The sequence below is a fragment of the Leishmania panamensis genome (assembly GCF_000755165.1).
Source record: "Leishmania panamensis strain MHOM/PA/94/PSC-1 chromosome 25 sequence".
Classification (NCBI taxonomy): Eukaryota; Euglenozoa; class Kinetoplastea; order Trypanosomatida; family Trypanosomatidae; genus Leishmania; species Leishmania panamensis.
Genome location: NC_025871.1, coordinates 709,777 through 737,657, shown reverse-complemented (window position 1 = coordinate 737,657; position 27,881 = coordinate 709,777). Strand labels below are relative to the sequence as shown.

Genomic DNA, 27,881 nt, shown 5'->3' with positions numbered 1-27,881 from the left:
GCGGAAATACGTGTGGTGGGGGCCACAGCCAGCCTGCGGCATGTCGTGATACTCTCCATGAGTCAACCCCTCTGCGAGCATGTCGCCGCAAGGTCGCTTACCCGACCTCATCGTCATTCACACTCACCTCCTACTGCGGCACACGCCTCTTTCTCTCCTTCGCTCCCCCCCCCACACACACACGCCTCCGCAAGTGCACAGTCACTCCCATCCTGCTCGCAGCAGTGAGACCACTAAAATGCAAGAGGTGGTGGACGCCTTCTACGCCGAGAACATATCGGCCGAAGACCAGGCGCGGCTGTCGGCTCACCAGGACACCCTAATCTCATTCCTTGAAGGCGTGACTCGCTCTCACCCTGACTGCCCCGGCATCGCTTACATCACAAGCGGTGGCACAACTGTGCCTCTCGAGGTGAACGCCGTCCGCTTCATCACGAACTTCAGCAGTGGAGGCCGTGGCGCATACTTGGTTGAGACGCTGGCGGAGCGCGGGTGGGCCTGCGTGCTGCTGCACCACCGCACCGCCGTTAGGCCCTTTCGACGCGCACTTGACGAGTTGAGTACTGCGCAGCTCTTTGACGCCATAGCATCGACAACGGGGGCTGAGTTCACACCGGCACCAGCGCAGAAGGCTGAGGTGCTGCACGCCGCGGAGCTCTACCACCGCACGAAGGACCTCGTTCACTACATCGCCTTCGACACTGTCATCGAGTACGTATTTCTTCTTGAGGTTGTCTCGCGCGCGCTGTGCGGCACCGCTGTTCCACAGGTGCTGCAGCAACGCCCATGCTTGTTCTTCGCGGCGGCCGCCGTGTCGGACTACTACGTGCCGCTCCCCAAAATGTCAAGAGAGAAGATCAGCGGAGGGGATGAGCTAACGCTGCATCTGTTGAGCGTGCCAAAGGTTCTCCTACTGGTCCAGCAAGAGTGGCTTCACCGTGCGGCGCCAGGCGCGACGCAGCCGTTCATCGTTACCTTCAAGCTAGAGACGTCTGAGGAGGCCATGAAGCGCAAGGCGATCAGCAACCTGCATGCGTACCGCTGCGACGCCGTTGTGGCAAACATTCTGCCGAGCTACAAGGAGTGGGTGCTGATCTACACGAAGGACAGCGACGACAGCGCTCCACTGCTCGTGCGGTGTGAAGCGGCGAAGACGATCGAGGCCGCCCTCTGTGACATGTTTATTCCCCTCTCCCGGCGGTAAGAAGGCAGTGTGTCGGCGATGTGGATGCGGTACCCAGTCGCCGTAGCGCCGCTTCATTGCCAGGCGATACCTCTTCTCCCCTACCCCCTTCCTGGCAGCACACCCACGCCTCTATGACTCACTGTCAGCGTAGATGTGGGCGTTGCGTTGATTTTGCCTCAGATCCCTGTTCTTCGCCTCCTCCTCCCCCCTCTTCCCCTCTGGCCTCTCGCACTTGGACCTTAACACAGTGAACCTTCTCGCCGCATATCGTAACGACTGCGCGCTGCTCCGCGAGCATGTATGGATGAGGAGCGGGCGCTTGGCTTCGTGCGCGTCAGTGTACATCACTGTGCACGTCAGCAAAACAATTAAATGCGTCAACTGTGTTTCAGCCTCTATGTGTGTAGGTGCCTGCGTCTGGACCAGCCTCTCCCCCCCCCCCTGCTTCTTCCTCTGACCTGTGCAAGGCTCCTCTGCGGGTCCGTGCCTACAGGCTGAGTAGGCACACAGAGGGAGCCTTACCAGCCGCAGTACACACACGAGAGCTTTGGAGAACAAAGTATGAGAGCTCGAGATCCCATATGCGCGATAAGAGACAAGCATCAAACTGATTAAGAAGCTGCGCTGTAGCGAAGCGCATATGCCTGTGCGGGCGCGTGTATGTGCCTGATCCTCTGACACTCATTCGTGCTGGTCACCGCGGCTCCTCCTCTTCAGCTGCTCCGCTCGACAGCGCGCATGCATAGCGCCGGCACATGCCGTGTCGTGCTCTCCACGGCTGGATGCTGAGAAGAGAAGAGTGACCCCCTTGCCGTTTGCAGTAGAGAAGGCACATATACACGCACACACGCGCGTGGCACACCAGCGGAGCAATCCGCTTCTCCCCATTGACGGTATGAAGGAAGAAGTGGCGCCCCCACCCCACCCTCGTCACGCAGCTGTTAACCACTCCTTGCCCTCTCCCTCCTGTCATTCGTCCTCTTCTCTCTGTGCGCATGATGGACTGCTGTCCGGGGCAAACCGCACGCCTCAACCATACGCGGAGTCAGTTCCGCTTAAGTGTACCGTCGCTAGGATGAACTCGAGCGTCAGTGATCCACCGCAGGTCGCCACGTCCTCCGACGCCACACCAGAGCGTTCGACTGTCGAGCTTCAGCCAGCCATTCGCCAGCGTACCATCGCCTTCTGCTTCCCCAACCCCAGGTCAGCATCCTCCACGGGAACAGCAGCGGAGGTCGAGAACGATAACGCTGATGGGGGCATCCGTGCGGTACTCCACCTGTCAATTCGGGGCTTCGTCGATTACTTGCTGCTGTTCGTGACCGAGGCGCAGACCTGCGCGCCTGGTGTCCTCCTCCGCTACGACGCGCCAGCTGTTGGGCCCAGCGCCTTTATGTACGACGATGAGACGCCATCACTCGACTTTACGGTCCTGCTCGGCCTCCGCGACCACCCGCTGACAAACCTGCTCGCGAGCACTATAGCGCACCGCATCCGTCGCTACGGCGAAACACGACCGCTGCTGATGGGGCTCAGTGTGGTGGAAACAGCAAAGGAGCTGAGCAGCGGCCGTGCCAAGAAGCTATTCCTCGACTACGCGGCGTCCAACCTGCTCGAGTTGGCGGGAGAAGCGCAGGCAACGCCAGAGTGAGTCGAGGTGGCAATGGAGAAGTGGTGTTCCCCAAAAAATAAAGGAAAACATTCTTCGACACAGACGTACGTGCCCAGTGAGGTTCGCTTCTCTCGACCCTCTGTAAGCGGCACGGGAGGCCGCAGGATGCGCATGCAGCCGAAGGAAAAGAGGAGAGGAAATGAATGAGTAAAGTGCACATTTATTCAGTCTCTCTCCTCACGACCACCACCATAACCGATCAAACGCGAGCTCACATGTGGTGGCACAACGTGAGCACAGGTGCACGCTGATCGGCTTTCAAAGAGTCCACTGGGCGAGCCCATCGTTTCGCCTTGAAAGCCCGAGGTGGAACAATGCCGCGTCGTGCTCGAGCTACCGACTAGCCCACTCTTCCGGTCACCACCACCATCATCCCAACGCATGCACATGTCGATCTTCTACTTCCTCAGCCCAACTGTCCCTCTTCAACTCTCTCCCTCTCTTTCACTGTTATGTATTTTACTTGATCGTGCCGTCCACGCCGACCCACCTACGCCTAGGGTGAGACAGCGGCTACAAGCACAGCTGCTCCTCCTGCGCCATTCAAAATTCATCAGTGTTAGTATGTGTGTGGGTGTGTGTTCTGGCCTTCGTTATTAGGAACGGAGATCAACATCAACCTCTGCAGCAGAGCATCCAGCTCCCTCCCTCCCCCTCCAGTCGGTGGCCATGTCTGACCTTCGCCAACTCATCATCTCGGCCTTCTGCCTGGTGATGGGCTTCCTCTTCTTGATTTTGGGCTGCACCGCGGTAAAAAAGCGAAATGCGTGGCCGCTGATGAGTCTCGTGCTCTACTGCTTTACCCCTATCCCCTTCGTCTTATGTGGCCGCGGCGCCGGCAGCGACGAATTCGGCGGCGATGATGACGAGCCGCTCGACGCCTTCAAAACAATCGGCCTCTTTATTGGCGGCGTGCTGCTCATGTCGGGTCCGGGGCTGGCGCTGGTGCTCTACCACACCTCGGTCATTTGTGGGTCGGCGCTCCTCCTCACGCTCCTCAGCGGGGTGTGCTTCCTCGGGGCGACCGTGTCGCTCACCGTCACCACCACGCACGAGGAAGACGCTGATGACGGGTACAACTTTTGATGAAAGAAGGAAAAAAAAAGATGCGAGAAGAGCCGCGTGCGCGGACGTGTTGATGCACTCGTATAGACACCCCCTCCTCCCCTCGCCACACATACCGCGCGGCGTGTGAAACTGTGGGCCATATCTGCATGTTTGGCTCTCAGCTCGTACTGCGGAGCACTTTATTGCTCTCTTTCTCTCTCTCTTCGCGCCCCTTACGCTGGCCATCCTACTTGAATTGCGCGTCCCTCTTGTAGGGAGAGACAGAAAGTGGACGAGTGCCCCCAAAGAGGTACGCGCTCTGCTCTGCTCTCTCCCTACGAGTAGGTCTGCGCCTGTGTTGGTGGCTCACGACAGGGGAGTGAGTGGGAGAATGGTGATGCTGCACGGAAGTAGCGCACCAGCGAGATCACGCCGCGCGACGTTGTTTCTTTTCGCCCTATCTTGCTTGTTGCTGTTCCACTGGTGCTGCGGCTGCTGCTGCGTTAGTACTCGTCTTCTCTTGTGTGTATGCCTTATCGCTTCTCTCCTCCGTCCATTTTTTATATCTCAGCCAAAGCGGACAAAGACGAAAAGAGCGCGCGCGCGCATCCCCCCTTCCTTGTCAGTTGGGCATGCCATGAGTATGTAGAAGAACGAGACCACACAGGCAAGAGAGACCACCTGCATGGATGACACGCACCTCTTTCAGCGACCACCGCGTAGATACGTAGCTATGGGTGTTGGCGTGTGTGTCTCCGTCTTCCTGCTTCGCGCATCACCGCCACCACCACCGCCACCAATCCTCTTGACGCCCAATCACGTGTAAGACTTTGCACCTCTGCTTCCTCTTGGCCATCACGCCGCTCGCGCTCTCTCGCTCACTCTCCTTCTCACCCGCTCATCTCAGGCGACTGCCGCAAGAGAGCATTGTGGACTTATGCACGCGCATCTCTCTGTGAAGATGTATATTCGTGTCTGTGAAGCTCCAGTGCGCCTCACCCCCCAATCCCCCATGCCTCGCTACTTCGGTGCCATGTGAGCACACCGCCCCATCCAATCTCAGTTTCGTTGCACGTAGGCTCCTTCTCCGCCTCCACCCCGGCAGTGGATGCGACGCACCGACCTGTCAAGGGGTTAACGTCGCAGCTCGAACATGACGCGATGTAGCCACATCGGCGGAATCACCGTCGACGCACAGAGTCGTGCGAACGGATCTGCTCACACACCTTCTTTCCTACGGCCAGCTGGAGACCACAGCACAACATCGCCGAGCTCATCAGTCCACGCGGCCTCGAATCCCCGCGCGCCGAGCTTTGCTGGTGATGGGACGTCGTGCTTCTGTGTTACTACGTCACGAATCCTGCGAGTTTTTTGGGGAGGGGTGCCTGCCTGCCCGAAGACGCAACTGCCCCCCCCCCTCTCTCTCTCTCTCTCTCTCTCTCTGTTTGACCCAGTCGCGTTTTCTTCCGCGATAAGTGACGGAATTCCACCCACGACTGCACGAACGACCGCACGAGTCAGCGCGCCTTCTCCACAGCGAGTGAGCCGGCATCTGTGTGTGTGTGTGTGGCCCGCGGAGCCACTACCGCTTGTCCTCGTCGGGCTCGGTGCGGAAGCGCGACTTGGACAACACACAACTCTCCACGAGCCGTGGATCACGAACGCGGGCGCTTTCGCCTTTACCGCGGTCGTTGGTGTGCATCGTGCTGTGGGATTGCATACCAACGACACACGAAGAACCTCAAGGCACCACTGCTGCACTGCCGCCCATTGCACAACGTCGGCTGTGAGCAACTGGCGAGTCCTGCGGCGCAACTGCAGGACGAAGAGCAAATCGGCCCTGCAAGTGTGCATTGGACCAGTCCCGTGCTCTCCCTGCCTCGCACACCCCGATGCCACCGACCCGAAGCCGCAGGGGACTTCAGCGCTTGCCGGAACATCTCCCCGCGCTTCCTCCCAATGCAGCCACCTTGTAGGCACCTTTTGCCTAGCCCCGTCCTCTTCAGCAATGCCAACGCGGGTGCACTTGCAAGGCGGCAGCAGCAGCAGCGGGGGGCTCACACGAAACTGCTCTCACCGCACCCCCAGTGCACACCTCCATCTGGCTCTCAGCACAGTGCTCTACACCCTGCCACGTCATGCCTTCCGTTAGGGAGAGGGGCTCACCTCACCGCGGCCGTAGGCGCGTTGGCGGGCAGGGACCGCGTAGCGAACTCGAACAAGGCGCGCCAAGCCACTTGCGTCTGTTGGCCTTTTTGACTGCGGTCTGCCATCACTACGGGACTCGTGCGCATTTGCGCCGCGCACTGTTCACCGTCCGCCCTCGTTGTCGCACGCCAAAGGCCACGTCGCACCGCACGAGCCTCGCTCGATGGTGCGCATCACCTGTGGGCCGCATCTGCAGTGCTGTTATCTGACAGCGATGCCTCCCTTTCCATCTCACCCCTCCCTTGCCTTTTCGCCCCATCTCCCCCATTCCCCCCCCCTCATCATCATGATGCTCCTCGTCAACATCAAACTCACATCACATCACACACACTTAGAGGCACACTCAGCGTGCGCGAGATTAAGCTTGATGGACACTCGCAGGTCGGCTGCGGCTGCCCCATCCCTCATCCTCATAGACATGGGGGCGCCACTCCAGGAATGTCTGCGGCGGCTGCATGCACAGACAGTGCGCGTAGCAGCCACGCTCGCTGCTGAACAACAGGATACACTGCTCAGTGGCATGAAAATGCCGTCGGTAGCAACACTTCTCTCCGAGTACCGTACAGTGGCCTCCGACACCCTCAACTGTAGTGGCAATCACACCGCGCAGCTCCGCCGCCGCATCGCGCTGAAGCTACAGCGGCTACGGAAAGAGCAGCACATCGACCTGTGCTCCCCTACTGCGTTCGCCGACGAAATCCACAGCTTGGTCGCAGCACTACCAGCAATGCCAGCAAAGGGGAAAGCGCGGAGCGAGGCGTTGGGCGATTATGCCGTGGCACCCACCCGCGCACCCCTGCTTCCCCCGCCCTCGGGTGACGTGTTGGTGACACAAAGGGAGGATGAAGATGACGACATATTCGGCTGGGTGACGCAGCACCTCAGCGAGTCACCGCATCCCGCTACGGCGCCAGCAGAATGCACCGCCTCGCCTCCACGCGCCACGACAGCTGCGGCGGTGGACACGACCGCAGTCACAGCACACGAGGCTCAGAACGACGAAGGTGCCGCTGAATCTCTGCTGCGCCGCATCGCCTGCGACCTTGCGGACGTGGTGGAGTGCAAGGGCCGTTATGCTGCGACCGTCGAAGGCGTTCATCAGCAGCTGATGACACTGCGGCGCTACGCAGAGAGTCTCTTGATAGTGTGCGAGGGCGACGGCCGCAGCATGCCGGACAGCCTCGGTGCGCGGATGCGTCATCTCCTCGCCTATCAGCCCTCACACACCGTCTCCTCAGAGGCGGAGCAACAAGTCTGGCAACGTGCGTGGAAGGAAGTGGGGTGCAACACTGCACCTGCGCTGGAAGTTGGCACACCTGTCGAGACGATTGACGTGGCAGTACTGGCGCGCGCCAACATACAGCGCTACGAGGCCCTGCAGCGGCGCTGGCTGGCGGTGCGGCAGGCGTACGAGACGCACTTGGTGCAGCTCAACCAGCAAATGGCGCTGGCGGCCCTTCAGCTGGACGAGATGGAGGCCATGCGTAAGTCGATGTAACACTAGCCCCATAGATGACCGTCACAGAGCGCACACTTAGAAAATGGGCCATCACCTCTTTCTCTCCCCTCTGCCTCTCCTCAATCAACCAGCCCATGGCAGTGGCGGCGGCGACGCCACTACGGAACTTCCCTCTAATCAAAATTGCTGCATGTGTAGAGGCACACTTGCGCTGTGGGCTGACCCGCTGAGTACAGGCTGAGGCACCAAAATGGCGCCTTGTCTTGGTCCCTCCGCCCCTCGCCACCCTCCTGTTTCAGAAGGCGACTCAGCACGCTCCCAAGGAGAGGAATGCGGAAGTCACCTTTATCTCGCTGGTGCTGCTGCATTATGCCCCCCTCTCCCTCTCGCCCTTACAAGGCCATGTGCCGGCTTTCGTTCTGTCCCCCATCCCTTTAGGGCATCATTCTATTCCCCTCCGTCCTCTGCTCGGTGCCGCTTCACCCATGTCCCCCTTATCACCCACCATCACCCACAAAAAACAAGCGAATTCAGTGGAGAGGAGTTCAAAGGGGCGTCGTGGCATCATCCTACACACACACACATTCGCGCATCACTCCCAGGCGCAGCAGCAAACGTGCCTTGTGGCCCTCACCGGTGTGCTTGTTCCTCGGTGGTGAATCACATCTGCCGTGGCGCTGACTGTCCACTCACTCCTCTACATAGCGTTGCAGAAGTGCAGGTACGCATGCTCGTAACCTGTGTCCTCCAGCAATCTTCACAGATCGAGCGAAGGAAAACTGAGCGATGTGGCGCCGGTGCAGCACTGTGGCTGGAGTGCGGCTGCCATGCGACTGCACCAGCAGCAGGAGGAACACGGGACTCGGTAGCGCATTGAACAGCGTAACCAATACCACGGCAGTTGCCGCGTCTGCTTCGCCTTCCTCACCGCTTTTCACCTCGAGGCGACACGCCGGTGTCGATCTTCTCTCGCCACTGTCAAAGCTCGGCCAGAGTCGTGATCTGGCAGCAGACCTTAAGGCTGGCCGCCAGCGCAACAACCGCGAGGTGATCGCTTCTTTCGACAAGATACAAACGATGGACGAGATCCACTACCGCAAGATGGAAAGGCCGTGGGAAATCGTGCCGCGGTATGCGAAGAAACGCGTGACGGACCTCGTCGGCATTCTCAGCTCTGCGGACCGGATGGAGATTGAGCAGATAATTGACAAGATGCAATCGCTGTGCAAGACGGACATGCACGTGGTGCTCGTGCCGACAGTGGGCTACACCACCCCCAAAGCCTTCGCGAACTCGATTTTCTTCAATTGGGCCATCGGAGAGCCCAATGGCAACGGCCTGCTGCTCCTTATTGCACAACGGGAGGCGACAGTGCAGCTCATCAGTGGCTTGTCCATTGAGGAGTACTTCGACAATCACTTCCTCGCACCCGCCGTGTGCGAGGTGTTTCAGCCGCTTGTGCGCGATGGCAAGCCAAGCCAGGCGACGGTGCAGCTCGTGTACGCAATCGCACGGCAGGCGCTGGAAATGCACACGCGGTGGGAGAAGGGGCTGCTGGCGCTGCCAACACGCAACAAGGTCCGCTTCGTTGGCAAGACAATGCGCTACGGGATGAGGCAGGTGCCTTACCTTGTCGTCGGTGTGCTCTTCTTCACGGCCTGCACGGTGTGGCTCGTGAGCCAGCTGCTCGACACGGTGTGTCCGAAGTGTCATCACCTCATGAGCCGCGTCCGCGATGACGCTACGCTGCAGAGGCTGATGACGCGAGGTCAGCACCTGGAGCTGATCAACGGATGCGCCTACTACCGTGTGTGGAAGTGCCCCTACTGCGCTGAGGGTCACAGCGTCGTGCTCTGCTCGCGCGACATGCACCAGAACAGCAAGTGCCTGCAATGCATGGACTGCCAGTACTACACGTGTGGCTTGGAAAGGGAGATTATCAAGCTGCCGTCGAAGCACGAGGATGGGTTGAAGAAGCTTACGTACAGCTGCGCTAACTGCCACATCGGACGCGAGGTGCTGCTGCCGCTGTACAGGCCAGTTGAGATGGACACTGAGAAGCCGTGGTATGACTTCCTTGTCGAGGGCAGTCAGGCGCAAACGAAAGCGAGTGTGAACCTCAAGCTCTAGCATGCGCCTGACTGCCTTGGCTTGTCCTCGCACACCGTTTCCCTCTGTCGTCTCTCTAACTTATCACCCGCCCTCTGTGCGTCTGTGCCTGTCGCTTGAGTATGCGGCTATGTCTGTGGTGTATAGCGCTCTGTGTCGGTTTGGGTCGCACTCACTCACTCATGCCCCCCCTCCTCACCCCCACCGCCCTCTTACCTCCTACGGAACGAGAGGATGTCGGCGATCCAGCGCGGTAAGTGCATGGGCGCTTAGGGGGCATGCAGTCGGCACCGCGACTATCACTGCGGTGCTGCCCCTCCTCCCCTCGACGATTCACCAAGGTGCGTATCCAGCGACTAGGAGACGAAGTTGCTGCGGCGTGCTCGCCGCGCAAGCGAGGGTGGGACTGTTGTAAGGCTACTCGACTCTCACGCCTGCTGACTTCTACCCTCCTTCCTCCTCCTTTATGTGCCACACACCGACACGCGCACAGGTGAATGCAAATACTCGACTTTGCCCCCCTTTCGGCGCTCTCGCTGGCAATTTCTCCTGTGCACGTGACCTCACCCGTACCCGCACGCTCACACACACACACACACACACACACACACCGGGGCGAGGGAGGTTGGGGCAGGTGTACAGGCACTTTACCTACCCCTTTTCCTTCACCTGGGCAACGCCACCCCTCCTCTTACAGACAGACGTACTCGGCCCTCCTCCTCCTCCTCGCCAGCTCCACACCCACATCCACGGAGCGTCTACTACTGCCTTCGATGTTCCCCACGGATCGACTCCCCACGCCGGCGGACATGGTCCGGTTGCAGGCCTTCAGAGCCAACGGCCGGGCTGAGGCAGAGTTGGCAACAGACGCGTACCTGCACTCCCTCATGAAGCGCCGCAACGACAGCGTTGCGGAGCTTCTCACGCTGTACACCAGCCCAGAAGATGCTCACAAGGTGTACCCCGACCCGCCACCCTCACTGTTTCAAGCTGCTGATGACGCATCCTTGGTTGACAAGGTGGCGGCGGCGGCGGCGGCAACAAGCACCAGTGGCCCATCCAGCGGCGCCACCGCGCAAGCTCTCAAGAAGACTCGACGTGAGAAGGTCACGGAGGCGCTCAGTGCATCCTCCTCTGTCGCCGCAGCAGGGCCATCCATTACTCGTCTTGTGTCCGCCGCGGAGGGGTCGCCGGCGGCCGCCTTTGTGGATGGCGTAGAGCGAGTCGACTACCTCGGCAAGTCCTTCTTAGAACCGCCATCGAGTGTGCTGGAGCACGAGCAGTCGACGAAGCAGAAGGCATGCAAGCCGCCCCGCACGATGCGCGGCGTATTCAAAGTACCAGAGGGCTATGAATCCGCTGCGAGCGCCGACTCCGCGGCGGGATCGTCTTCGCACCTGGTGGACCAGGGTGTTAGCATAGGCGGTGAGCGACGCTCCGGCAAAGCGTCTGGTGTGCAGCAGCTCTGCTGGGCTCCGCCTGCCTATGGGCATCTTCTCTTCTCTGGCGACATAGGAGGGGAGTGCCGGTTGTGGAACTCCTCGACGCGCCAGCTGCTCGCCACCTTCGCGGCGCACACGCAACCCATTAAGAGCCTCGAGGTGACCACAAACGCGGCGGTTATGTCGACTGGCTCAGTGGACGGCACTGTGGCCTTGTGGGACGTCGAGAGCGGCACCTGTGCGCATGTGCTAACCAATCCGGATCGCCTCCCTGTCGTACAGCACCTTCATCATCCCTCCAACGAGGCGCACCTTCTGTTGGCCGCCGTGGACAAGAAAGTGGTTCTCTACGACGTGCGCGTGGGCTGCAGCAAGTACCAGCGCGAGTACACGGGGCACATGGGCACCATCTTCAACCTTACGCTGCTGAGCGACGGCAGCAAGATGCTCACCACCTCGGAAGACAGGACGCTGCGCACGTGGGACTATCGAAGTCCGGTGCAAATCAAACAGTTTGCTGATGCAGCGATGCATGCCATCACGCACGTACTGCACCACCCAACGCAGCCAGAGTTCCTCGCCGCACAGTCGCTCAACAACAAGGTGATTGTCTTCCGCGACGACGGTGGTGGTCGCCTGCGACTCCTGCACGACCGCGAGTTTACCGGCCACACCATTTCGGGCACGCGATGTCAATTGGGCTTCAGCCACGATGGCCGGTACCTGTCGAGCGGCGACATCGGCGGCAAGCTATACGTGTGGGACTGGGCAACAAAGAAGCTGGAGAAGTCCTTCAAGGCCCACGCGCAGATGCTAGTGTCGCACCTATGGCACCCAATCGAGCCCACTAAGGTGGTGACGGCTGCCTGGGATGGCCACGTAAAGTGCTGGGTATGACGGTGAAGAGAATCATCGGAGACGTGCCTGTGTATCGGTGCGTGTGTGTTGGCGCAGGGCCGCCGTAGGCCACCACCTGTCCGGTTAGAGGTCTTGACGTTGGCCTGAGGACGGGTACATCCTGTAGTGGGAGGAGGCCCTCGTGCTCTCTTCCCACTCCTCTACGCACTCTGCCTTGTCATGCGTGTGGTGATATTGACGTCGCAGTGCCTCGCATACACACACACGGGCAGACGCGCATAAACTCGCGGCCCACACCCCGAGACGACTCAACAACAGCAACAAAAAGTGCAGCACTGATTGAGTCGAACCTTCTGCGATAGCTGGCGACACACATATGATGACATGCGCTCCTCTAGAGTGTCTGAAGTCCCCTCCCGCCCCCACCAACGGTCCTTCTCTCTCACCTGGTTAGCGTTACACCACCCCATCGCTGGGCGGGCGGGCGATGGGGGAAGACACCACCTCTACATGGAGAAAAGGGAAAAGATGCGCTGCACCAGCCGCAACCCTGTCAAGCGATCGTCGTGCGCGCGCTAAACACCGCTTTCACTCTTTCTACATCCCATGCATCTCTTCTCACCTTCTTCTCCTCCCCTTTTCAGTGTGTAGACTCCGTTGTGCCCGCGGGTGTGTGTGTGACTCGACTGCATCACGCCTAATCAACGTCCTCGTCCCCACGACCACCATCTCCTCCGTCATCCTGTTCTTGTCTTTCCTCCCTTTTCTTTACCGCTCCGCTGCATCTACGGCAGGTGCGTGCTTCATCCCGTGCGTCATCACGTGTCCTGCGCGCTATCACTAGAGCAGGAGTACCTCTTGTGTTTTTAGGGGGAGCGCGTTCCTCTCTGTTTAGCATACTGTTGCCTGTGTGTAGGTGGGTGTGGTACAGCCCCTGTGACCCTCACCCAACCACAGGAGTAAGAAATCACACGAGGTCCTTCGCACCGCTTTCAAGGCTTTCTCTGTGTGTGTGTGTGTGTGTACGCGCACGGTCTGCCTGGGGCGTACATCCGCGAGGAGGGATACGTGAAGCAGCAACGGGTCCGTGCGTACGTCTTTGGTCATCTGTGTCGCCCCCGCCGCGCTTTACCGCGCCCTTCTCATCGGTTCTTCGTGGCCTACGTTGTGCGACGTCCTCTGTGTCGCTTTTCCCTCCTCAACGGCCCCCCTCCCTCCCCGTGTCTTCTCTTTTCGCTCCTCCCTATCCCCACCCCTCTCACCCATCCATGTCGAACATCAAGAAGGTGCAAACAGAGGCGGACCGCCTCCTTAAGAAGGTAAATGAGGGCCTCGACGCGTACGACGAGCTGCACGAGAAGCTAGCCAACGCGCCCAACGCGAGCGCCAAGGAGCGCCTCGAGGGAGATCTGAAGCGGGAACTGAAGAAGCTACAGCGGCACCGCGAAGCCATGAAAACCTTCATGCAGAACGACGACTACAAGGAGAAAACGAAGATGCAAGTGTCGCGCAAGAAGATCGAGGAGCGCATGGAGACGTTTCGTGCTATCGAGCGGGAAATGAAGACAAAGGCCTTCAGCAACGAAGGATTAGCCTCTGCCGCGCTGGAGAGGGCCGACTCGGCCACGGAGCAGTGGCTGAAAGACGCGATTGAGGAGGGCCGCAAGAAGATAGAGCTGCTCGAGTACGAGGTGCAGAAGGCGAACAACGGCCGTGTACGACGTGGGAAGCAGCAGCAGCAGAAGTCCGAGTACCAAATACGTCTCGAGAACCTGCAGACTCATTTCTTCAAGTGGGAGTCACTGCTGCGCATGGTGAACAACGAGGAGCTCGACACCGATGAGGTGGATGACCTGCAGGAGCCAATTCAGAAGGTGCTCGAGGATGACGTGGAGTTGGAGGTAATGGAGGACATGTCCATCTACGACACCTTCGACATACCGGAGCCAAAGGCAAAGTCCGTAGTTCCCTTCGACGTTAGCGATTACGAGGAGAAGAAGGTACAATCACCGAAGACGACGACCAAAGCTAAGACGCCAATGTCCACGGTGCAGGCCAAGCCCAGCCCGTTCATCACCTCCCTGAAGGAAATGGTGGCGTCGCCGGCCGCGGCCAAGGCTTCGTCCCTTACCCCGGTCTCCCCGTCGATACTGCAACCGATGTCCGCGCAAGCCTCGCAGCAGCTGTCCCACGTTGTAAGCAGTCTAGCAGACAACGACAACGGCGAGGAGGAGCCAGTGCCTGAGTGGATGGACGACGACATGGACACCGCCAACGACGACACCTTTGGCGATGAAGCCATGACTGGCGGGGGCACGATCGGCTCTCTCGCTGAAATGGCCTCAGTGACGAACAAAGTGGTGCAGGACTGGGAAAAGCCGCAGAAGCCCATAGAGTCGCCGGAACCGAGGACGGTGAAGGTATCCGACACCGGCCACGCAACACTGGGGGAGAGGCCAAAGCTGACTCTGCCCGCCGCGGCGCCGACACCGAACGCGTGGGAACGACGTGCCGCCGAGCAGCAAAGCCGACAAAAGGCACAGCAGCAGCAGCAACAGCAACAGCAGCAGAAGAACGCCTCCAATGCTGCCTTACCGGTGACGCCATCCTGGCCATCCGCTGCGGCTGCCGAAGCGAGTGAGCTGGAGGCAGTGGCGACTCCGCTGGTTGCCCCAGCGGCAACTTCTCCGTCGACTCCGGCCAGCAGCACTCACACAGACCCCATCCAGTCCTTCCCGCCGATTCCTGGTGCCGCTCCCGGCTCCAAGTTCACACCCAAGAAGATCCACGAACTCTTGGATATGTCGCTTGGCAACCTGCCGCACACGCTTGACGTGCAGCGACAGCGCCCTTATGAGCCGCCGAACGCAATTGACGCGATCTCGTACTTTCCCCAGGAGGTGTTGCCGGTGCTGTCAAGCAAGGACGTCTATCATCACATGGACCTCGACACGCTTTTCTTCATCTTTTACTATCACCAGAAGTCGTATCAGCAGTACTTTGCTGCCAAGGAGCTCAAGGCTCGCTCCTATCGCTACCACACGAAGCAGCAGCGGTGGTACCAGCGGCTAGAGAGGCCGCAGACGACGACAGAGACGGAGGAACGCGGCTCATACACCTTCTTCGACTTTGAGGAGAAGTGGGACCACGACCGCATCGACGACTTCCTCTTCGAGTACAAATACCTCGAGAATGAGCTTCACTGACCGGAGCGGCAGCCCACCATCGCACCATCCAGGCTGATGGGGGTGGCCGGCAGGGGGTCGTCGCGGATGCGCCTTTTTTTCTTTTATGGAGGGGGGAAGGGGGCGGCCGCGCTGTTCGTGCCGGAGGTGAAGGCGCGCGTATCGATGTCTCCTGGAAAGAAGAGGGGGTGCGATCAAATCAGTGCAGCGAGGGGGATGGTGATAGACACACATGCACTCGCACACGCTTGATCTAGAGGACGAAACAGGCCTATTGTGCGGGTACTTGTGTACACGCTACCCTACCCCTACACACACGCACCTCCATTCTTCTTCTCTCCCTCTCCGTGTTGCATGCTCCCTTCCAAGCGGCTGCATCCTGGAGTTGTGCGCGTGAGGCTTTAGGGGGAGGGGGCGAGAGCGCGCGTCCAAGCGACCAAGCGACCAAGAGCGTCTTCCAGCTCATCTGCCCGTCTCTGTTTGCCATTTCTGTAGCTGTCGATCGTGCTGCTGTGAGCATGTGCGCTGATGATGACGTGTCTTTCTCTCTCAACCTCTCTGGGTGCCTGCATGTGCATGTGTACTGGTGGGTGTGTCCTCGACGAAGCGGAAGGTACCGCGGCACACGCGCTTCTGTCGCCGTCGCGGTGCCAACTTCTTCTTAATATTTGTGTTACACATCGACTCCTGTTTCTCCTCCTCTTCATTTACCACAGACGTTGTCATCGCTTACGTTGACATCCGTTGGCCGTAATTTCTCTCGGTGTATGGCGCACGCGCCCACACACACACACACACACGCACACAGTCTCTTGGTGGTGGTGGTAGGGGGGAGTCAATTGCCTTGATAGGGATGAGGGAGGGGGGAAGAGGACAAGGTTTGAGTGATGATGGTAACTGTGATGCGCTCAATGCCTCCTTCCCTATCCTCTCCAATTTTGCTAAGTGCTCCTCCCCCCTCTCTCTCTCTCTCTTTTGTGGGCAATAGCGCGTGTGTGTGTTGATCTGTATGCCTGTGAGCCTCTGTGTCGTCTCTCCGTGTGGTCATGTGCTTCGCTGTTAGTGGACTTACCTTTTTGGGGGGTCCCCTGCCCAAACACGACATAACGGCCGCTTCAGCAGCCAAAATCCACAGAGCGACTTTGCAGTCCTACCTTAATGCCTTTGAAGAGGAAAGGGGAACGCTGATGGAGGGAATCCGCCCTACAAACTCCCCATCGCCTCCCGAGACTTGCTGAGGTCGTGATTGGTTACAAATGCTTCACGGGCGCGTGTGGGCCACGTGATAGCAGATGTGGACGCACTGAGTGACTCGACATGTGTGTGGGTGGGGGTGGGGGGTGCACGTGAGCAGCAAGCACGCCCCTTTTTCATCCACCACCTTCCCTTACCCGCTACCGCGAAGCAAAATGACAATCGCGATAGTGGAGGAGCGCTCCTTGCGGCCATCGCGCCCCTCCTTCTGAGCCCGCTGCGTGCCGCTTGCCTCCATGGAACGAAGAACCTCGTGTGCCCACACACACACATACCTACGAATTCCATCTTCTCTCTCTTTCTGGCCCTTGACCTTCTCTCTCACCACACGCGGACCCACATGCATGTGTGCACAGATATTGGTCGACTGTGTGCCTCGCAGCAATCATAGTCTCCCTATACACCTCTCTCTCTCCAACTTGCACATCCAACCTCCGCCTCCCTCCCTCGCATCATTGGAAGCTGCGTTCTCGTGGCACTGACCACCCGCGGAGGCATTTCGTGGTAAAGAGTTGGCTGTGGTGCTTAGTTTACTGTGTCCTCGTCTCCTCTCCTCTACAGCTTTTTCCCTTTGGCTTTCCCTCTGACCCCCCCCCCTTTTGATGCTTCTTTTCTCCTTTTTTGCTGTTTTTCCCCTCCCTCTCTCGCCTTCCGTCTAGCTGCTCGTGTCGCACTGTCGCGGCGTGTGTCAGCACGTGCGTCACGTCCACGACGACGACACCATCATTACCATCGCACGCTCCCACAGTTGGAGTAACTCATCCCACTTCTGCTGCTTTTGCTGGCGCCCTCTGCGTGTGTGCGTGTGTATGTGTGGACTTCACTGACACACATCCTACAAAAATACTCACTCACGCAGCAGTGAACACTCTCGGGTGCTCAGTCCCCACGCACCACATCGAAGTCTCTCTCGATCGATTTCTTTTCTTCATTCTTGAGCTGCTTTACTTTGTACGTGTGGGTGTGTGGATGTGGTGTGTGGTGGTGCTCCGTCCTGTGTACCTCATTTGTTTGCTCAGTGCGTGTGGGTAAGTTTGTAGCAGGAGAGAAGAGGAGGAAGCAGCGACAGAGAGGGAAGGAAGTGGCGGCTGTAGCCTAGCAGACGTGCTCCCTCCCCTCCCTCATCCCCCTTTCCCTTTGCTTCTTGACGAGACGCACGCACACACACAGGCAGACGTGAACTGGTGTGGGTATAAAGGTAGGACAGCGTATACACGCACACGTGCCTACGCTTGCTGGCTGCGCCTCCCTTCTCTTTCTGGGGCTCTTTCTCCCCTGCCATCGCTCCAGCCCTCTCGCTGTCTGAGCACCGCCATCGCTGCTACTGTTGCTCTGCATCGCCAGTCTGCGCAGACAAGGGGCATCTGCCGGAGCGCGTGTGTGTGGAGTGGAGTGGAGTGGAGGGAGGGGGAGTTACCGCTGTATTTCAGCAGCCCCTTCACAGCGCCGCCGCCTGCCGTATTGAAGTGCCATCGCCGCTCGTGACGGTTGCAGAGGACGCCGTGCCAGCGGGCAACACATGCGCTAATGCACGAAGCAAACGTAAGTGGCAATACGCACAGAAATACGTCGCCGTCCTCCGTGGCACCACCAGTGGCGGAAGCAACACCAGCAGCAGCTAGCCAGGCCAGAGGTGCGTTTGTGAGCAGAGGCCACGACGCTGCACGTCAGGACTACTGCGCTGCTGCGATAGACCACGTGAACATTGCTCTGATCGCCAGCGCAGTCGCACCTCCCTTTTCGTGGTCGCCAAAGCCCTGCGCAACGAACCACGGCATGTTCGCTGATGCAGCTGCGCGAGACGCCAAAGCAGCGCTCTCGACGAGGACAACCACTCAAGATAGCACTGAGGAGGTGAGCACCACACCGGACACGCACCAGCGCTCGCGCCACATGGCGTCCCCGTCGCAACACCCGGGCGACTCGTCGCTGGTGTTCGTCATGAGCGAGGACAGCGAGCTGAAGGTGCTGGCGAGCGGTGTCAGCCCTCCGACTGCGCTGCCCTCAGCAGCATGCACCTCCTCGTCAAGTGCCATCCATCCCCCCCTCCCGCACCCTTCGCAGAGCACCGTAAACCGCAACCAGGCGGCACGCAGCCATGTTCCTCTGGGTGTCGATACCGGTGACGGTGGAGTCTACGCGGTGAATCGGCGTGGCAGCCAGCACAACAGGCACGGGATCACTGGCGCGACTTTGACAGGATACAACCCTGTGACAGGCACGGGGCATCTCATGCCCCACACCCCAGGTGTACGTCGTGAGACCAACATCGACGCCATCCTATCGAGTTGCCTGCAGGAGGCAGCCATTCGGAAACCGTCAGTGCAGCTGTCACAGCAGCTGGGTGGCAATGCTCGAAGTGCAGCAGCGACAACGGCAGGTGCACTGAGCAGCACCGGTGCCGCCGCTCCCTCAGCCTACCACACAACTCCCCATGAGCCGCGAGCGCCCCCCGCGTTACAGATCTTCCCTGGCCTTGGTCCTGGCTCTCACAAGGTGCGTGAACCAACAGCGACTACCACTGCCCCCGCAGCAGCAGTAGCCCCCATTGCTCCCCTTCATACTGGCTTCGGCACACGATGGCCACAGCGGCACATACCCTCCGCCTCCCTGTACTCGGCAGGTAGTGGCGAAGGTGCAGGCGCGGCAGCGTGTGTGTACGGCACGACCCGGACCTCCTCTTCCGCAGCAGCGCTTCACGCCAACGTTGGCGGCGACAAGCTGGCGCAGCAGCAACAGCCTCCGTATGCTGGTGCTAGCAACTCAGCAGACGCACGCTCGCAGCACAGTGGGACGCCTCTGCCGCCGGCGTCGCAACCGCTGGATAAGAACTTTACGGAGGCGCAGCGTCTGGCTGCCCTGGAGGAGGTGCAGCAGGAGCTGTACTTGAACTACACAGCGGTGCCAGTTCCGGACAACATGATCAACTCAGGTGACACCGACGAGCGCCGCCGTCGGCTGGACCAGCGCCGCAAGCAGATTATCTATGGCAAGGAGACGGAGGGCTACCTCAAATACACCTCCCTGATATCCCGCCCGTGTGACCGGGAGTACCACAACCCGCTGCACGCCATCACGCCGCGTCCCGAGTATGACTGCAGCAAGCGCCAGTTCGACCGCGTCCTGAACGCGTGGCGACGGCAACTGCATCAGTGGGACGACTATGACATGGACAACATCGATGAGCGCTTCCTCCCCCTTGGCAAGGCCTCGCTGCTGGACTTGGGGCTCTGCCACCCTCCGTCAAGTTGCACACCAACGAACGCCACCGCAGGGCCGCCTGCCGGCGTGATGCACTCCATTGCCAACGTCGCGGCCATGGCGAACGGTGTCCTCGGCGACGACGACGCCATGCAGTGTCACTCGCGCAGCCCCATCTTCACTGAGAACAGTCCCACCTCAGGGCTGTACTCGTCTGTCAGCCTTAGCATGCACATCAGCTCGGGCCGCGCCGCCTCCATGGCAGCTGCGTGCACCCCATCCCGCCCGCAGCTATCCGAGGGGGCCGAGGGCCCGAAGGTGGACGAGTCATTCTTCCTCCACATGAACTCCGGCAACAGCCGTATCGCCTCGCCGTTTCACCACACCTACTCTGGGACTGGCCACGGCGGCGGAAACGGGCGGAGCAGCGCCAACTCGCACTACCAGCAGCTCATGATGCGCAACAGCACAGCGTACGCACACAACAGCGCAAACGGCGGCACCCCAGGTAGCAGCTATGGAAACTATACAGGTCTTACTCCAGTGCATCGCCCGGCCAGCCGCGGCGGCATGCCGCACCACATTACTGCCATCTTCGGTAGCCAGTATGAGCTGATGACGCCGTCTGGCCTGGCCTCGCCTGCCGGCATAGCGCACAACCCTCGCACCGGCAGCAGCCCGTACCCGGTCGGCGAACCGTGGATGTCGAGCCGGCGCAGCCCGACATGTGCCGTGGGAACCGCCCACGGTGTTGGTGGTCACCACCCTTCGACAGTCACACTGAACGGGATGGCAGGTACGAACAGCAGTGAGACGGCGACGATGGTAAGCGGTAGGCCGGGAGAGTCGCCACCGAACGCGACAGCGCTGGCACTGATCCAGAGCACGTCGCTCGGTAACAGCAGCAGCTTCGCGCCGTCGTCGTATAACTACCTCGCCCACTCGCCTGCTCAGCCTCAGGCTGCTCCACCGCAGGCCACCATTGCCTATCCCACGCCCCTCACGCACCAGCAAAGCCGCCCGGGCCTGAGCGGGTATACCAACGTTACCCCTGCTACTGCCGGCATTCACCACCCACAGCGCCAGTCGAACAGCCCAAGTGGCACTCGATTCGAGCCTCCACAGCAGCAACGCCAACAGTTAGCCATCGGCACTAGCACCCCCGGGGGTGGCGAGTGACGAAGTAGCGTGGGCAGGGTAATATGGAGCTAGACGCCGCCGAACACACAAGCACAGGTGCGAGCCAGCACCCAGTCACAACACCGTCACCTGGTGACCGCTCGGCCATTCACACAAAGGTCCTGCCCAGCGTGAAGGACGCCGCGTAAGACGAAGGCCCACACGCACGTGGCCATGCGCATCGGCACCAAAGGCAGTAAGTTGCACGGCCTCGCCCTCGTCATGGCTGTCCAGCGGTTGCGTGCATGTGTGTACGCAGGCGTCTCTCATATGCACCCAATTTATTATATTGATGCTTGCGTGGAAAGACATTTCTCATGCTCTTCTCCACTGTATTCGTTTACCCATGTGTTCCCCTCACTGTATCAGCGCACTCCTACATCCCATCGCGCCACTCCCCATCCTCCTCGCCACCCTCGCCCCCCCCCCCTGGTACCATGTCATGGCTGCTGAGTGAGGAAAGGGACGGATGCTGGGGGAGGCGAAGAACAATGCTCAACTCCTGCCCGCGCCTCCTCGTTGTCGCAACCGTGTGTTGCTGCTCTTTGGTTTTCTTTTGCTCTTGCTGTTTGGTGACTGAGTACGTGAGGGGATCAGAGAGGGGTGCATCATCGCCATCTTCTTTCCTCCCCCACGCTACACACTTTCTCTGGCGGGATCGCGCCACACATCAAGCAAAGATGCAGACGCCCACGCACAGCGACAGAACCAACACGCTCTCGCCATGCGCACGCGTTGCACAGGAGCGGGGAGAACGCAATAAGCATGGAAAAGGGGGGGAGAAGGGGAAAGTGTGCAAGGAGAGAGGGTGTGCGGGCAGTGCCGGTCACTGAACGCGCACGGATGCAATACGGAGGGTGATACTGTGCTGATGCCCAGTGGGGGCTGTACCTTGCGTATATGTGGGTGGGAGGGCGTATGTTTGTTGATAGAACCCGAGGCTAATATGATCAAAGAGGTAGAGGCAGCGGAGAGGAGTTAAAGCACTGCGTATGTGGGCGGGTGGGAGGGCATTTGCTTGCCGAAGGATACTTGGAAAGTGCTTCCACCTCCTCAGCCCCATCCCTGTCTTCTGTGCCTGCCTCGTTCTTTGATGCTGAGGAACTGTACTTCGTTTTTTGCTCCTTCTCTTTGTTGCCAGTGCCTCCGCACTGCTGGTCTCGCTTTGTTTCTCTCTCTCTCTCACGTACTGCGGCCCACATCGCGCCGTTCGCCTCCATCTTTACCAACCTGTTCTGCCTCGGTGTTTTCTCGATAGATCAAAAGAAGAAGCAAAGCTAGAGAACCTCAGAAAGCTAGCAGCATAGTCGTATTGAGTCTGTTGACAGGCCAAGTCTGAAACAAGCGAACGCATTCATGCACCAACTTGCGCACACTGTAGCAATCCTCTGCTCCCCTCCCCACCTCCTCTCTACCCTTGTCTTCCGCTCTCATCCACTCTCGCGTGGCGTCGCAGAGAGCATTTTCCTTCACCCCACTCCACCCCTTTCTCTAGAAGAGAAACGTCTCCTCTGTCCCCCCCCCTCGCTGTTGTTCCGTCGCTCCTGTGAACTGTTTGAGCTGCGCTGTTGACGGAGCCCCGCCACTCTCGACTGATCTTCGACACGTAAGCGTACGCACACACACACACACACACACACACACGTAGGCATCTGTGTAGCTGTCCAGCGCCGCTACAAGGGCTCTTGTATACACGCGCACAGGCAGAAGGATACAAGCCAAGGCGACAAGTTTGAGCGTCATGTCGAAAGCTCTGCCTCCCATTCAGGATCATCGTCCGGCTTCGGTGGAGCAAAGCCACTCCTACTCCCGTTACTCTGCCCGTGGTTCTAGGCACGAGGAACACCAGCGCTTCTACGCGTCCTCGGCGCGTGTGCGCTCGCTCAGTCCAGGGGCCACGGCTGACTCTCACTTTACGGGGTTTTCAACGTTGCCCCGACTGCCACAGGTGGAGTTCTCCCTGGGCCCTATCCAAGAGCGCAACATTCCACCTTACAATGACCTCGAGGACCCGCACCTGGTGCCGTACTGGGCACGGAAAGTGATGCTGATTCAAGAAAGAGCCGCTCAGCGTCGCCGTCTGCGTCGTCAGCAGGCGATGGAGGAGCAGCGCATGGCAGCAGCGCGTCGCCGCTTCCTTCATCGCCGCCACCAGGAGCGAGAGGAAATGGCATCCCGGAAGGGTGAGCAGACTCGTCAGCGGGAGGAAGAGGAACGTCAGTCGACGACTCGCGGTGCGTCCAAGAACTCGAGACATGCACCGACGAAGCCGTCGGCCGCGCGCAGGAGCGGTGCCACGGCAGGTGGGCGATCCCGTCAGCAGGCAGCAACCCACCGCTACTACGAAGCGGGCAGTAACTTGCACGCAGAGGAGGTGGTGGAGCGCGCGACTGGCGGCTTACCCGCTGACCACGAGTACGTGACAAGCTCCTCATCAGCGACCACGATCCGCAGTGCCTCCTCCCACAGCGACGCTGCCAGCGGCTACAGCAACCGCCATCACGACGAGGAGTACTACGCTAAAGAGGACGGAGCTGCGGTACCTGCAGCGCCGCCGCTGACTGAGGAAGAGGAGAAGACCTACCCCGACGAGGCGGGCTACTCCACGGAGGACATGAACAGAGACGCAGAGCCGGAGGACGCGGTGAAAGAAGTCACCTCGCGCTCCTCCATCTTGAAGTCCTCCTCGTCCTTCTCGTCCTCGTACTCCAGCGACCGCCAGTCATCCCTCCGCAATCACGCGGCCGAGGTGGCGCGGGAGCAGGCGAAGGCGGAAGCGCGCGCGGAGGCAGAGGCGGAGGCAGGAGCATATGTAGGGGATGGGGCAGAAGACTCCTATGCTGATGATGGTTTTGAGGACAACCTCTCACAGTCGCATCACCAGTCGTCGGCCGCCGCTGCCTACCTCTGCCCGCAGGAGGAGGACGGCAAGGCAGAGTCCCTCCTGGAACCGGAGGCGGCCTACCCCCTTGAGACGACAGAGGAGGAAGCCCATAAGGAGTCGTACGATGATGATGAGTTTGAAAAGAGCTTCGCCTCTAGAGATGCTGCTGACGATGTGGAGGGTGCACCCGCGGCACCGCTGCAGCAGCACCCGGAGTACGTGGAGGAGGAAGAGGCAGAGAAGCCGGCAGCCGCTGACGAGGCCAGTGACGATGCCAAGTCGGGCTCTTACGAAAAGGAGCGACTCGATGACGACGAGCTGCTCTCCCCGAAAAAGGCCTCGCACAACACCTCGGATGCTGATGTGTCACTCATCGAAAAATATGAGGAGGACCAGGCAGAAGTCTCTCCCGAGGATGCGCAGTGTGCTACAGCAACGCTGACAGCCACAGAAGATGTGAAGCCATCGGAGAAGGACGACATCGAGGGCAGTGCCGCCGAGGTGCAGTCGCAGGAAGAATACCCGCAGACTGCCCTTGGTCAGGGAGGCGGCGAAGACGAATTCGAGGATGAGCTGTCCTCCAATAAATCGTCGGCTACCACGTCTGTGGCGCCATCGCCTGTCGCAGCATTGAGGAAGGCCGACGTCCCTAAGGAAGAAGTCGGGGAAGAGCTCGACAGGGAACTCTCCCCGACGAAGGCACCCGATGCGGAGCGCAAGCGAGAGGAGTCACTGATGTCATCGTCGGCTCTCGCACCGGCGCCGCCGTCACCCTCCTCGTCCAACTCAGAGGTCGTCACTGCGTCGACCTCCGCCGTCTCACCTGCTGCCGCAACGTCGCACAAGAACAGCGCAGCGGGCATGGAAACCGAGGAACTGGGCAGCGGCGCCGACGACACTTACGCAGATGACTTTGAGGGCATGTAACCAGGAGAGAGCACTGCCCCTATCGGCTCTGGGAGTATAGGCTGGGGTGGGTGTGGGTGTTTGTGTCCTCCGTCGATGTACAGTTCGACTCTGCGGTCAGCTCTCCTCGGCGTGCCTCTATGTCTGCACCCGGACTTCTCACTCTGTTCAGACACACACACGAGAAGGGAGAGGGGGAAGTCTCTCCCCCGCCTCTCTTCTCTCCCCTCCCCCCACCCCTCGTTTCTACAGGCGCACACGCACACGCCCTTCTCTTTCTCGCTATCGACTTCTCCTCTTCCCCTCAAAACTCCCCATCCCTCCTCTCCCCTGCCCATCCGCACCAAACACCTCTTCTCGTATACACAGTCACAGGCCACTTCTTGCCTCGCTCTCTCTCGAGTAGTAGGCATATCTGGGGGTATGCTTGTGTGTGTGCTATCGTGGCTAAGTGGGGGGAGAGTCTCCCAATAGAGGAGGAGGACACTGGCGGGGGCAGGATGAGTGGCACAAGCACGCACGGGGAGAGAGAGAGAGAAAGCGATGTTGCACTTCTGCGTGTCTGTATGTTGTTGCTGTTGTTACTGTTGTTGCTTATCTTTCGCCACTTCACTTGAAGGATGTATTCATGTATAGTTTTACTCGCGCTGTCGCCCCTTTGAGTCTTTCGTTCTCGTTTGCCCTTTGGTTGTGTGTGTGTGTGTGTGTGTGTGTGAAGGGCGCATTTTCTCGTGTCGCTGTGGCCAAAGGAAAGGGGGGAAAGTGTATGGCATATGTATAGGAAGAAGCTACGAGAGACGTCGTCTGTGTGCGCGTGCGTGTCTTCTAGAAAGTAGGGCCAAGTAGGAAATGAGGGTAGTTGAGGGATGGCGTTTGCTGCTGGTGGCGCGGAGGTAAATGCAGCAGCACAGATTGTGCATACAGGCTCCCACTCCTTCCCCCTCCTTTGCCTCTCTCTTGTGCCCCTTTCGCCGCCACCAACATGTCACCCATAACCCACCATCAACAAGCACACGCGCGAAAGCCTTCCCCCAACGAGAGAAATGAAGCTTTTCTGTGCGAAGCAATGACCACCAAGTCGCACCTTCGCCACATATCATCAGGACGAAGAAGAGGAAAAGTGATACGATTTATCTCTTCAACTGAGTACCTCCTTGTGTATGTGGGTGTGTCTGGGTGTCTGTGCGCAGGCGTGTGCAATCGTTGTGAAAGTGCAGTGACTGCTCACCTGCATCGTCCATCATCGCCCCCCTCTTTGTCTAGCTGCGCGCACGTGTCCACCGCATCTCACGGTGTCTTTCACCCTCCCCCTCCCACGAAGACCCCTACGGAGAAGCGCGAATTCACTATCGCACGACTACAGGGCGTGGGGTGTACAAAACGACGAGTGGAGCTGAATAAGAAGTGCAGCATCCTCTCGCCCCACCCCTCCTTCACACACTCTCCCTTACTTGTGGCTCTCCTTCTGTCGAAACCCCACCTGCCTTTCCTCCTCCGCCCTCTCATGTGGGCCTCCACACCAACGCTGTCACAAGTAGACACGAACATCTGCTCGACTCACCGTGCATCCGTCCCCCCTTCCCTCTCCTCTCTACGCCTTGCCTGGGTGTGTGTATGTATGTATGTGTGTGTGTGTGGGTCCCACACGGCGCGTGTCTTGGGCACTGGGCACTGACCCGACCGTGTGTCCCTCTTCGCTGAGCCCTCCCCACTACCACTCCTTTACTCTCAGCTCCACCTCAATTCTCTCTCTCTGCCATGCGTAGCCCCAGCGAGGACGTTTTCCGCGCCCCGGAGTCGGGGGAGAAGGAGTTGGTGGAGAACATCAACAGTCGCCGCAAAAAGTTCGAGCTCTATCAGTCCGAGTCGCACAAGATGAAGTCGCTCATGATGAACAGCGCCGGCATCCGTAGCGACCTCGTTACTGACAAGAGGAAAGCGCTGAACCCAATTTGGATCAACTTTCCTACAAAATGCGTCCGCCCCATCGCATCTGTGGCGGAGATGAAGGAGAAGCTCGACTACTTCTCCAAGACGGATGACGTAATGGTGGTGCGGTATCACCAAAACAACTGCACCGCGTGCAACGCTGTGTCCAAGGTCTTCGAGATGCTTTGCCACCAATCCGCCACCCACACACCAGGGCTTAGATTCTACGATGTCAACCGTAACGACGTGCCAGATTTGACCAAGGGCTTGGTGCGCTTTCCGCAAATCAAGGGGTACAGCGGTGGGCAGTGGACAGACATTGACTTCAAGCCTCCGACAGCGTTTCGTGAGGAGCTGTACGCCGCCATTGAGAAGGAAGTGAAGCGGCTCAAGAACGAAGGCAAGCCAGTGACAGCGCTGCAAGCGGAGGAGATGTACTTCTCCGGCGCCGGTCCGGCGATGTTGGAGATTACAGAGGAGCAGCTGATGAAGTTCTATTGCAAGGCACAGGTGCGACTCCACAACTATTGGAAGCAGGTGTCGATGCGCCGCACCTGGTTCTACCGCAGGTTCATTGAGCCCGAGGTGGAGGAGCGCGTCATGGATGAGTGGCGTGCCCGGTCTGTCTTCGGCGAGAAGGTCGTGTACGGTCCGCAGCCGCTAGACGAGTTTGCGTAGTTGGCAGGCAGTCAAGACGAGAATAGGGGAGAGGGTAAATCTGTAAGTCCGTGAGAAGATGGGCGTGTGTGTGTGTGTGAAACAGGCTGTTGCGTCTTTTCGAGAGGAATGAGCCGACATACACACACACGCGCGCGCTCGCTGTGGCAGCAGCACGCCTTCATGTGTAGCCTGCGTGCCGGTGGCAGAAGTCTCTACACTTTGCATGGTCACAGCGGAGGCGCTGGCAATCGGATGAAGATGTGCTCCTCAACATCGGCATCGGTAATGCAGCGGGGTGGTGACGCTTTGCCACCTCTTACTCCCTTAACGGTGTGCACCCCTCCCCGTTGATGATACCAGGGCTTTTATTTGCCTTGGTGTGTGTAGGCGTCCTCTCTACTGTGGTGCACGCTGATAAGGTACACAGGCACCATGTGTCTGCAGTTCATCCACCCACACACACACACGCACCGCGACGGTATGTGAATGCTCTACCTACGCGCACGCGCCATACCTTCTCGCTTCATGTTTCCCTCCATGCCCCCTCTCTCTTGCCGATTGCTGAGTGCAGCGCACTTTTGCCCACATATACAACATAAACATCTTAGCTGGCAACAACCCAGTCTGGGCTTAGTGAAGGGTCAGAGAAGAAGCGAGGTGGGGACGCAATCGATTTACGCGAGGTGACTGTGAGACAGAGTG

At 59.3% G+C, this 27,881-nt stretch overlaps 10 protein-coding genes across 10 annotated transcripts; all 10 read left to right on the top strand.

Moving 5' to 3' along the window:
• Positions 1 to 79: 79 nt before the first annotated feature.
• On the top strand, positions 80 to 1,204 carry LPMP_251980 (phosphopantothenate--cysteine ligase, putative; the record flags this gene model as incomplete). The annotated part of the gene is made up of 1 exon (XM_010701466.1): positions 80 to 1,204. The coding sequence occupies one exon, from the start codon at positions 80 to 82 to the stop codon at positions 1,202 to 1,204; it is 1,125 nt and encodes a 374-aa protein (XP_010699768.1).
• Positions 1,205 to 2,261: 1,057 nt separating this feature from the next.
• LPMP_251970 (hypothetical protein) lies at positions 2,262 to 2,837 on the top strand (the record flags this gene model as incomplete). The annotated part of the gene is made up of 1 exon (XM_010701465.1): positions 2,262 to 2,837. The coding sequence occupies one exon, from the start codon at positions 2,262 to 2,264 to the stop codon at positions 2,835 to 2,837; it is 576 nt and encodes a 191-aa protein (XP_010699767.1).
• A 690-nt stretch (positions 2,838 to 3,527) lies between these two features.
• LPMP_251960 (hypothetical protein) lies at positions 3,528 to 3,944 on the top strand (the record flags this gene model as incomplete). The annotated part of the gene is made up of 1 exon (XM_010701464.1): positions 3,528 to 3,944. The coding sequence occupies one exon, from the start codon at positions 3,528 to 3,530 to the stop codon at positions 3,942 to 3,944; it is 417 nt and encodes a 138-aa protein (XP_010699766.1).
• A 2,383-nt stretch (positions 3,945 to 6,327) lies between these two features.
• Positions 6,328 to 7,611, top strand: LPMP_251950 (hypothetical protein; the record flags this gene model as incomplete). Its single annotated transcript, XM_010701463.1, has 1 exon — positions 6,328 to 7,611. The coding sequence occupies one exon, from the start codon at positions 6,328 to 6,330 to the stop codon at positions 7,609 to 7,611; it is 1,284 nt and encodes a 427-aa protein (XP_010699765.1).
• Positions 7,612 to 8,649: 1,038 nt separating this feature from the next.
• Positions 8,650 to 9,702, top strand: LPMP_251940 (hypothetical protein; the record flags this gene model as incomplete). The annotated part of the gene is made up of 1 exon (XM_010701462.1): positions 8,650 to 9,702. One exon carries the CDS (start codon positions 8,650 to 8,652, stop codon positions 9,700 to 9,702), a length of 1,053 nt encoding a protein of 350 aa, XP_010699764.1.
• A 752-nt stretch (positions 9,703 to 10,454) lies between these two features.
• LPMP_251930 (hypothetical protein) lies at positions 10,455 to 12,020 on the top strand (the record flags this gene model as incomplete). The annotated part of the gene is made up of 1 exon (XM_010701461.1): positions 10,455 to 12,020. The coding sequence occupies one exon, from the start codon at positions 10,455 to 10,457 to the stop codon at positions 12,018 to 12,020; it is 1,566 nt and encodes a 521-aa protein (XP_010699763.1).
• A 1,229-nt stretch (positions 12,021 to 13,249) lies between these two features.
• On the top strand, positions 13,250 to 15,187 carry LPMP_251920 (hypothetical protein; the record flags this gene model as incomplete). Its single annotated transcript, XM_010701460.1, has 1 exon — positions 13,250 to 15,187. One exon carries the CDS (start codon positions 13,250 to 13,252, stop codon positions 15,185 to 15,187), a length of 1,938 nt encoding a protein of 645 aa, XP_010699762.1.
• A 2,760-nt stretch (positions 15,188 to 17,947) lies between these two features.
• LPMP_251910 (hypothetical protein) lies at positions 17,948 to 20,800 on the top strand (the record flags this gene model as incomplete). Its single annotated transcript, XM_010701459.1, has 1 exon — positions 17,948 to 20,800. One exon carries the CDS (start codon positions 17,948 to 17,950, stop codon positions 20,798 to 20,800), a length of 2,853 nt encoding a protein of 950 aa, XP_010699761.1.
• A 1,741-nt stretch (positions 20,801 to 22,541) lies between these two features.
• Positions 22,542 to 24,611, top strand: LPMP_251900 (hypothetical protein; the record flags this gene model as incomplete). The annotated part of the gene is made up of 1 exon (XM_010701458.1): positions 22,542 to 24,611. The coding sequence occupies one exon, from the start codon at positions 22,542 to 22,544 to the stop codon at positions 24,609 to 24,611; it is 2,070 nt and encodes a 689-aa protein (XP_010699760.1).
• A 1,737-nt stretch (positions 24,612 to 26,348) lies between these two features.
• On the top strand, positions 26,349 to 27,197 carry LPMP_251890 (cytochrome c oxidase assembly protein, putative; the record flags this gene model as incomplete). Its single annotated transcript, XM_010701457.1, has 1 exon — positions 26,349 to 27,197. The coding sequence occupies one exon, from the start codon at positions 26,349 to 26,351 to the stop codon at positions 27,195 to 27,197; it is 849 nt and encodes a 282-aa protein (XP_010699759.1).
• Between the last annotated feature and the right edge of the window lie 684 nt (positions 27,198 to 27,881).